The sequence below is a fragment of the Triticum urartu genome, chromosome 7A (genome assembly GCF_056163025.1).
Source record: "Triticum urartu cultivar PI428250 chromosome 7A, HENAU_Tu73, whole genome shotgun sequence".
NCBI classification, from domain to species: Eukaryota; Viridiplantae; Streptophyta; class Magnoliopsida; order Poales; family Poaceae; genus Triticum; species Triticum urartu.
Window position 1 is genome coordinate 278,896,492 of NC_141879.1, and position 10,296 is coordinate 278,906,787.

General features: G+C 48.3%; 2 protein-coding genes across 2 annotated transcripts; one reads left to right on the forward strand and one right to left on the reverse strand.

Moving 5' to 3' along the window:
* Positions 1–4,658: 4,658 nt before the first annotated feature.
* Positions 4,659–5,797, forward strand: LOC125521352 (CASP-like protein UU1). The gene is made up of 3 exons (XM_048686418.2): positions 4,659–5,138; positions 5,292–5,394; positions 5,533–5,797. Exons 1-3 carry the CDS (start codon positions 4,930–4,932, stop codon positions 5,752–5,754), a joined length of 534 nt encoding a protein of 177 aa, XP_048542375.2. The 5' UTR covers positions 4,659–4,929; the 3' UTR covers positions 5,755–5,797.
* A 152-nt stretch (positions 5,798–5,949) lies between these two features.
* On the reverse strand, positions 5,950–10,077 carry LOC125521351 (zinc finger protein CONSTANS-LIKE 14). The gene is made up of 4 exons (XM_048686417.2): positions 9,041–10,077; positions 7,630–7,857; positions 6,371–6,648; positions 5,950–6,276 (listed from the first exon to the last, which is right to left on the reverse strand). The coding sequence occupies exons 1-4, from the start codon at positions 9,887–9,889 to the stop codon at positions 6,159–6,161; spliced, it is 1,473 nt and encodes a 490-aa protein (XP_048542374.1). The 5' UTR covers positions 9,890–10,077; the 3' UTR covers positions 5,950–6,158.
* Positions 10,078–10,296: the final 219 nt, after the last annotated feature.

Sequence of the window (10,296 nt, forward strand, 5' to 3'; positions counted from 1 at the left end):
CATGAAGTTCTAGCAACTTGGTGATGGTGACTAGAGAACTCTGTTAATCACTATCTTATCTGGAAGATTAACTCCCACTTGATTCAAGTGATTGTAGTACTCAGACAATCTAAGCACATGCTTACTGGTTGAGCTATTCTCCTCCATCTTGTAGGAAAAGTAATGTCAGAGGTCTCATACCTCTCGACACGGGCATGAGTATGAAATACCAATTTCAACTCTTGGAATATCTTATATGCTCTGTGGCGTTCAAAACATTTTTGAGGTCCCGGTTCTAAGCCGTAAAGCATGGTGCACTAAACTATCAAGTAGTTACCATACCGAGCTTTTGTCAAAACGTTCAAAACATCTGCATCTGCTCCTGCAATAGTTCTGTCACCTAGCAGTGCATCAAGGACATAATACTTCTGTGCAGTAATGAGGATAATCCTCAGATCACGGAGCTAGTCCGCATCTTTGCTACTAACATCTTTCAACTTATTTTTCTCTAGGAACATATCAAAAATAAAACAGGGGAGCTGAATGCGAGCTATTGATCTACAACATAGATATGCTAATAGTACCAGGACTAAGTTCATGATAAATTAAAGTTCAATTAATCATATTACTTAAGAACTCCCACTTAGATAGACATCCCTCTAATCATCTAAGTGATCACGTGATCCAAATCAACTAAACCATGTCCGATCATCACGTGAGATGGAGTAGTTTTCAATGGTGAACATCACTATGTTGATCATATCTACTATATGATTCACGCTCGACATTTCGGTCTCAGTGTTCTGAGGCCATATCTGCATATGCCAGGCTCGTCAAGTTTAACCCGAGTATTCTGCGTGTGTAAAACTGTCTTACACCCGTTGTAGATGAACATTGAGCTTATCACACACGATCATCATGTGGTGTCTCGGCACGACGAACTTTGGCAACGGTGCATACTCAGGGGGAACACTTTTACCTTGATATTTAGTAAGGGATCATCTTATAAAGCTACCGCCGAACTAAGCAAAATAAGATGTATAAAAGATAAACATCACATGCAATCATAATATGTGACATGATATGGCCATCATCATCTTGTGCTTTTGATCTTCATCTCCAAAGTACTGTCATGATCTCCATTGTTACCGGCATGACACTATGATCTCCATCATCTTGATCTTTTATCAACGTGTCGTCACATGATTGTCTCACCAGCTATTGCTTTTGCAACTATTGCTAGCGCATAGAGATAAAGTAAAGCAATTACATAGCACTTGCATCTTATGCAAATAAAGAGACAACCATAAGGCTCCTGCCAGTAGCCGATAACTTTAACAAAACATGATCATCTCATACAACAAATTATATTTCATCACGTCTTGACCATATCACATCACAACATGCCCTGCAAAAACAAGTTAGATGTCCTCTACTTTGTTGTTGCAAATTTTACGTGGTTGCTATGGGCTGAGCAAGAACCGTTCTTACCTACGCATCAAAACCACAACGATAGTTTGTCAAGTTAGTGTTGTTTTAACCTTCTCAAGGACCGGGCGTAGCCACACTCGGTTCAACTAAAGTTGGAGAAACTGACACCCGCCAGCCACTTGTGTGCAAAGCACGTTGGTAAAATCAGTCTCACGTAAGCGTAGGCGTAATATCGGTCCGGGCCGCTTCATCTAACAATACCGCCGAACCAAAGCATGACATGCTGGTAAGCAGTATGACTTGTATCGCCCACAACTCACTTGTGTTCTACTCATGAATATAACATCTACACATAAACCTGGCTCGGATGCCACTGTTGGGGAACGTAGTAATTTCAAAAATTTCCTACGCACACACAGGATCATGGTGATGCATAGCAACGAGAGGGGAGAGTGTGTCCACGTACCCTCGTAGACCGAAAGCCGAAGCGTTAGCACAACGCAGTTCATGTAGTCGTGCGTCTTCATGATCCGACCGATCCAAGTACCGAACGCACGGCACCTCCGAGTTCAACTCGATGACGTCCCACGAACTCCGATCCAGCAGAGCTTCAAGGGAGAGTTCCTTCAGCACGACGGTGTGATGACGGTGATGATGATGCTACCGACGCAGGGCTTCGCCTAAGCACCGCTACGATATGACCGAGGTGGATTATGGTGGAGGGGGGCACCACACACGGCTAAAAGATCAATGATCAATTTTTGTGTCTCCAAGGGGTGCCCCACTCCCGTATATAAAGGAGTGGAGGAGGGGGAGGGCCGTCCCTCTCTATGGCGCGCCCTAGGGGATTCCTACTCCCACCGGGAGTAGGATTCCCCCTTTCCTAGTAGAACTAGGAGCCCTTCCAAGTAGTAGGAGTAGGAGAGAAGGAAAGGGAAAAGAGAAGAGAAGGAAGGAGGGGGCGCCGCCCCTCCCCCTAGTCCAATTCAGACTAAGCATTGGGGGGCGTGCAGCCTCTCCTATCTCTTTCCCCTAAAGCCCAATAAGGCCCATATACTCCCCGGTGAACTCTCGTAACTCTCCGGTACTCCGAAAAATATCCGAATCACTCAGAACCTTTCCGATGTCCGAATATAGTCGTCCAATATATCGATCTCTATGTCTCGACCATTTCAAGACTCCTCGTCATGTCCCCGATCTCATCTGGGACTCCGAACTACCTTCGGTACATCAAAACACATAAACTCATAATACAAATCATCACCGAACATTAAGCATGCGGACCCTACGGGTTCGAGAACTATGTAGACATGACCGAGACACGTCTCCGGTCAATAACCAATAGCGGAACCTGGATGCTCATATTGGCTCCTACATATTCTACGAAGATCTTTATCGGTCAAACCGCATAACAACATACGTTGTTCCCTTTGTCATCGGTATGTTACTTGCCCGAGATTCGATCGTCGGTATCTCAATACCTAGTTCAATCTCGTTACCGGCAAGTCTCTTTACTCGTTCCGTAATACATCATCCCGCAACTAACTCATTAGTTACAATGCTTGCAAGGCTTATAGTGATGTGTATTACCGAGTGGGCCCGGAGATACCTCTCCGATGATCGAAGTGACAAATCCTAATCTCGAAATATGCCAACTCAACAAGTACCTTCGGAGACACCTGTAGAGCACCTTTATAATCACCCAGTTACGTTGTGACATTTGGTAGCACACAAAGTGTTCCTCCAATAAACGGGAGTTGCATAATCTCATAGTCATAGTAACATGTATAAGTCATGAAGAAAGCAATAGCAACATACTAAATGATCAAGTGCTAAGCTAACGGAATGGGTCAAGTCAATCACATCATTCTCCTAATGATGTGATCCCGTTAATCAAATGACAACTCATGTCTATGGTTAGGAAACTTAGCCATCTTTGATTAACGAGCTAGTCAAGTAGAGGCATACTAGTGACACTATGTTTGTCTATGTTTTCACACATGTATTATGTTTCCGGTTAATACAATTCTAGCATGAATAATAAACATTTATCATTAAATAAGGAAATAAATAATAACTTTATTATTGCCTCTAGGGCATATTTCCTTCAATGATAACACTGAAGAAACACTTATGCACCTTTTTGGGGATTGTAACTTTGCCTTGGATTGTTGGAATCAGATTCTACCTAGTAGAGGAAGAGGAATCTCAAGCTTTGATGAAATATGCCTCAGACACAATGAACTGCCCAAAGATTTGGCACTTGACATTATTATTGCTGGATGTTGGAGCATTTGGTCTGTTAGAAATGATAAGATCTTCAGGAAGACACTATCTACGGTTCATGCTTCAAAAAAATGTTGACCCGACGTTGGGACAAGTGATATGCGAATTGCAAATAGAAATCAGGAGATATATGACATGGTGGTTGTCATTGTGGTGGATTATACCTGTTTTTGCTTATTTTAGTGTTTCTTTGACCCTGTTTGCTACTTTTATGACTAGTTATGTAGAGGAGACTACACAACACAACAGATAGAAATTCACAAGTATAGAATTCCGAATAAAAGCTATACACTATCCCGAGAGAAACCACGCCTTCTCTTTCCTCCTCCACAAGAAAAAAATCTCATGCTTTCCTCTTCCTTCCGTCGGCACCGTCGTCGGTCCGTCTCATCTCCGTTGTCCTATGTGTCATGGAGGTGTGGAGGACCTCTCCCCTCGCCGGCGGGAGGGACCCCGTTCCCGTTTTTGTTAGGTTCCAAGTCTTGGTTGGGGCTATGTAGCAGCAACGATGTCCCCCGGTAGTAATAATGTCTTCCACATTCTATCCACGCCCCGATGGTGCATCTATCATCGGAGGGCATGTGAAGGTGTCTCCGTCAGATCTCGCGGGATTCGATCGGTGCTGGTCTTCACTGGATATGTTTGGATCCGATCTTCATTCGTCTTTGTTTGGGTGTTTACATGTATGATCCTTCCGATATACGAATTTCTTCATTGGTGATGGTTGTTGCTCTGGTGCGCTGGTCCTATGAGGGTCTCAGCACGACGACTTCCTGGCTGTCTATTACAACAAGGTTTGCCCAGCTTCGACGCGAAGGGCGATGACGGCAGTGTGCCTTCTGATTGCTCCAGTGTTTGTAGTCGTCGCGAGGTGATCCACGGAACTGGTTGTAATTTTTATTACCTGTGGTGTTCTTTGTACTCCCATGATGAAATATGAATAGATTGGAAGTTACTCGCTAAAAAAAAAAGAATTCCGAATAAAAAATCAGGAGATATTTGCATCTTGGCATTTGAATTCAGTTTGTTCTGAATGAAGCTGGAGAAGGTACGTAGATTGAATGGGAGTCGTACCTCCGGTGGACTCATTTGGATTAGGTTACGGGCAAGTCTCCCCAGACATTTGCAAAGAAGCATCCTCTGTCCATATATAGATTCAACCATAATTCCTCCAAGCCTTCTCTTTGTCCGATCGGTTTTTCATCCGGCGCGCGTGGGCTGACACCGCCGCATATGACTCGTCGCGCCTCCGTCGCCATGGTGGAACTGGAGTCGCAGGACGCGGCGACGATGAATGTGGCCTCCGCGAAGCACGTCACGGCCACCGTGGCGCTGCGTGTCGGGGCCGCCGTCGCGTCGCTGGCCGCCGCCGTCCTCGTCGTCACCAACCGGCAGGAGCGCTGGGGGGTGGAGGTCAACTTCACCATGTTCGACGTCTGGGTGTACGTACCATCGCCAATCTCTCGCCATGCAGCTAGCGCATGCTCCTTCCTTCGTTCACTCGTTAGTTAGATCGATCGGTCTTGATCTCCCGTGTGCTTCTGCAACCAGCGAATCGAGCGTGTCTGATCGGTTCTTGTTTCGTGGGTGAGCAGGGCATTCGTGGCGACCAACTTCTTCTGCACAGCATACTCGCTGCTGACGGCCATCTTCGTCAAGAAGCTCATCGGCAAGCGCTGGCTGCACACCGTGGACCAGGTAACGTTACGTACGGCAAGAAGGAAAAAAATTCCATCTAAGCTAGTATAGATCATACGTCCATGCATCTGTGTTCGTGTACCTTCATCGATCTCGACCGACGGACGGCATCGTCGTTGTCTGCTTTGTTGCGTGCAGCTGGTGGTGAACCTACTGACGGCGGCAACGGCGGGCGCAGGGGCCATCGGGTCGGTGGCCATGTGGGGGAACAAGACCAGCGGGTGGTACGCGGTGTGCCGCCTCTACCGGAGCTACTGCGACGTCGGCGCCGTCGCGCTCGCGCTCTCCTTTGCCGCCTTCCTCTCTCTCGGCAGTGCCTGCGCACTCTCCCGTTACCCCAGGGCGCCGGCCAGGCACTGACCAATCACTTAGGAGCAATAGCAGCACCTTGATATGTTCAAGTTCTTATCATCAGATCATGTAAAGAGTTCTTAGGAGTACATTGTTTGTCGTTTTGGATCTCAATTACTACGTAGTTGGTAGGTTAAGCAGCGGTATCCATTCATGAAATCATGAGCATGGAAGATGAGACGCATATATGCACCGTATATACCATTGTGTAAAATTAAGCTGGCTATTTATGTGTTCTGAGGAGAAAAGGAGAGGTCTCTTACAAAAGAAACACACCGTGAATATGATCCTCTGGATCACGATGCTGAAAACGACGACGACACAAAAAATAGCTGAGCAATGCACGGCATCATGCGTAGGTGCGGCGCAGGATGTCATCTCCGTGCTGCGAGCAAGGAAGAAGGCTAGCTCGCTCATCCGCCATTGCTGCCGGCATTGAGCGCTTCATTCGACTTGACAAAACGGCCTTTCACCCGCTTCCGGGTATCCGCCCTCAGCTTCCGGGACTCATACCGGATGTGCTTCTCGTACCTGCAGGGAGCACCAGAAACGCATGAGAAAATTACAACCGTCTATGAGGAGTGATGAAGACAGGTTATCTATCTGTTCATCGGTTCATTCATGCCTGCGATTCTTCCTCTTCTCTTTGTACCGCTGCATCGCGCTGTCCCTGTTTAGCGCGAGCGTCTCGCTGTCGATCCTTGCGGCAGGCCTCTCGGGTCCAGTCGGGACGATTGTTTGATCACCAAAGGAGATCTCCCTAGCGGGAGCTGCTCCTCTGTCATGGGAAGAGCTCCCCAAGGCCCCTCCTGAAGCAGGCACATGGCTGCCGGAGGTTGTTGGGCCATCCATCGTCGAGGTGCATGAGCTTACCTTCATTCGCTTGTTGCTCGCCGTGCTAACCTGCAAAGGTAAAAGATGACAAGAACTATATCAACAAACGTACCACAATTGCAAGAGCAGACACAGAAATTTTCGCTGATGGAGACTCTACTTCTCTACAATGATGCAAAACAAATAACACGTGGTGGGCCTTTACATACAGCGAATTATCAGGGCTGACAAAATTGCCCCTTGATGTTTCGCAAAGAAACAAGATGACCCATGAATTGGTGGACCAAAGGAGCATGGAACAAGGATCTGTATGGTGGCCTATAACTATCACCGCGATTGAGAGCACCTAAAGCCTTCACACTAAATGGGACCATATAGCCAACTTTCACAAGAACAGCCACTTCAAAGATAAGATGTTTGCCCCCCAAAAAAGAAGATAAGACTGAATTAGGAACACAGCAGCCTGAATGCACTCAAGAGAAAGTGGCACATCAACATCAGCGAAAGATCTGTTACATTGTCAACTGGAAAGTTAATAGCCAAGAGGAACGACAGTGCGCGGATGGGATGTCAGTATCCCCATGAATATGCACATTTTCAGCAGGTTCAGGTCGAGCAGTTCCTTTCAGTATCTTGTCAACATTGAATTTTGATCAACGGCTACTAAAATTACCCTTAACTAATTGCCTGGTATCTGAATTATCTAATGCACGTGGCTTTTATCCCTGTTGCTTACAAAGGAATAAAAGCCAATAACCGCTGAATGCAAACTAGAGGACTCCTTGTATTTGTAAACAAGGCGTATCCTAGTAGAGCAGTCATGTTTAGACTTTGCTGCTAGGTATGAGGTTATAGCACTGTGTACAAAATATTAAAAATTTGCATGATGCATGTGAGATCTTGTCGATGCAAATGCACGGGCTATTAACACCATTGTGGCGTGTCGCCTTATGCACTTTATGCCGGGGACTTTTTTTTCAAAAAGAGGGTGAACACCCTTGGCCTCTGCATACTGAATGTAGTGGATAGACATAGGGGGGAATAACTTACATTTTTTGATGGCACTTGGCAAATATTTGTTGACATTATATCTTCAGCAGCTGCACCATATCCTGAGTCATAAATATCTTCCAGATCTTTCGTTGTTCCACAAGAAATCTCCTTGAGCATGTCACTGTAACTCTTGATCATAAAGCCTCCATTGTTTGAACCAAATCCAATCTCATGTGCAGTCTTTTCATTGTGGTTCCTTGATCTTCCTAAATTGAAATCCCATATCTGCAGATAGCAAGTAGTGAACTGTCAGGGCTTTCCACAATAAGCACATTCCAGAAAAATATTGACGAAAGTCAGAAGATTTTGAAGCATATCCAATTATAAGGAAGTGATTCCTACAAACCTATCCTTTTGCCGATGCAAACTCTACAAGCAAACACAGGCATACCGAATACTATTATCGGGTGAATGAAAACTGTATAGATAGCAATGTCGATGTAGTCAGCAGATTGAATAAATACTGTTTGCCATCAGGCGATGTATTCCATGTTCAAAAAGTCAAATACTCAAAAGAATCTAGTAACGTGCCAAATCATACAAAGTACACTTCTTCATATCGCGATAGCAACACGCCAACACCAGCTCAGAAATTCCAGTCTAATTTGCACTGTTGGTAGAGGAGAATATACCATTCATTATCAGCCAACCTGCGCATTCAGTGTCCTAAAACAACCCGGTCCATGAGCCTCCATGGCAACTGCATTCTACTCCCCTTTCAAGTTGAAAGACCCGTGCCATAAATGGTGAGGGAATAAAGGGCAAATTTATCTCTACTCAAAACTAGTGAAACCAATCACTTCTCTGGCTGACAAAAACTAGGACAAAAGTAGAGCGAATAAAGGGCAAATTTATCTCTACTCAAAACTAGTGAAACCAATCATTTCTCTGGCTGACAAAATCTAGGACAAAACTAGAGCCTGATAGTCCGTGAGAACCACAGGAGAGGAGACCCTCAGGTCACGTACAAAGAAATGGACGCTAAACTCTGATAACTTTGGAACCGGCACCTTGTTATTCATCTGAACGCCAATAGGTTTTCCATGACCTACCAGAGATCATGAATTCATGATTGCATTCCATGATCTGAATGATCAATGGATTAACCGGGAACTGCACAAAGTAGCAACGACCATGTAGCCTTCAAAAACCTGTTTGATGATCTATTGTTGTTTGCTCAGAAAATTAAGATCAGAACATTTCTCGTGTGACCGAGTAGTGTTACAAAACATGTGATGTTAATGTGTGTTTGGCTACCACGATGCGGCTACCTGAAGGCAATGCAACTAATTTAGTCATTCATTAAGACGCCAACAAAACATTTTATTAGTACAATTGACATGTAAATTGTCTGAACACCAACAATTGATTTATTTGTTTGCATAATATTATTCTCATGTTTTTTTACCTGGGTGGGTGGCACTGATGAGGGTGGGGCGAACTCCCATCGAAGTTGCTCTTCGTCGTCGTCACGGAGGCGGTCGTTGCCGATAAGCTCGGCGCAGTGAGCTGACGGCATCATCAGCAGGGACGTGTACGGACACGGTACCTCCGGAGCAGGAGGCAGCGGTGGGGGAGCCTGCTTGTCAGGCAAGCGCCCGCTAGCCCCGGCGGAGGACCGGCGAGGAGTCCTGGGGCTCAGATCCGAGTACCCCTGCGGCTGCGATGTCTCCGTCTCTCGCCGCGCCATCTCGGCGAGCTGGTGGCACAGCGCTTCCCCCTTGAGGGGCCGGCCGCCGCCTGCCGAGACGGCCACCTCCGGCGGGTTGCAGGGCACGTAGAGGTCGCGCATCTCGGGGTCAACCAGCATGGAGTAGTCCAAGGAAGAGAAGAAGAAGGCATCCTCATCCTCTTGGTCGCCGCCGCCGCCGCCGAGGCCGCAACCGAACGCGGCGGCGGCGCCGGCGCCAGGGAGGAGGTCGACGCCCCACGAGGCGGCGAGCTCGGACGCGGCGGGGCAGCCCGCGAAGCCCTCCACGGGCACGCGCGCCGCGCCCTCGCACCCGCCGTCGCAGTCGGCGCAGAGGAAGGCCGGCTCGCCTCCCCCGGCCGCCACGCGCGCCGCGGCCGGGCGGGCCGCGCAGCCGGCGCAGAGCGGCGCGCGCACGTGCTTCCGCGAGAGCGCGTTGGCGGCGTGCACGTGGCGGTCGCACGCCACGCAGAGCCGCGCCGCGTCGGCCCGGCAGTGCAGCGCCGCCGCCGCCTCCCCGCAGTAGTCGCACGGCCAGTGCTGCCTCGTCCCCACGCTGTCCTTCATGGCCAGCGTCCGGCACGCCACACCACACCACCCGAGCCGAGGAGAGAAGCCCGCGATGCCGGAGGGAGGAAGGGGGTCGGCGGAGGTGGGTCAAAAGGCGGGAGAGCGAGAGGGTGTGCCGCTTCTTATCGCCGCGCGCTTTAGCTTATGCAATCCGAAGCGGGGCTGCGACTGCGAGGGTATGGGAGAAAGCGAGGGAGAGGAGGAGGAGGAGGAGGAGGCCCATCCGCTGCGCCGTGCCGAACACCGATGGCACGGCATTCTCTTTCCACGTGCCGCCCCATGATTTCGCTGAGGTGGCGGGGCCGCGGACGTGGGACCCGTTAGGCAGTGAGTTAGCGGTGTCGGAAAATATCTAGCGGAGCTCGCTGAGGTGGCGGGCTGGGGAGGGGGCTGGGACGCTGACA

Coding starts and splice junctions, on each gene's coding strand:
- LOC125521351 (XM_048686417.2), bottom strand. CDS start 9,889: ATGAAGGACAGCGTGGGGACGAGGCAGCACTGGCCGTGCGACTACTGC. Junction 7,858..9,040: donor CATCAGTGCCACCCACCCAG/GTAAAAAAACAT, acceptor TGCTATCTGCAG/ATATGGGATTTCAATTTAGG. Junction 6,277..6,370: donor GAGAAGAGGAAGAATCGCAG/GCATGAATGAAC, acceptor TGCTCCCTGCAG/GTACGAGAAGCACATCCGGT.
- LOC125521352 (XM_048686418.2), top strand. CDS start 4,930: ATGACTCGTCGCGCCTCCGTCGCCATGGTGGAACTGGAGTCGCAGGAC. Junction 5,139..5,291: donor ACCATGTTCGACGTCTGGGT/GTACGTACCATC, acceptor GTGGGTGAGCAG/GGCATTCGTGGCGACCAACT. Junction 5,395..5,532: donor GGCTGCACACCGTGGACCAG/GTAACGTTACGT, acceptor TGTTGCGTGCAG/CTGGTGGTGAACCTACTGAC.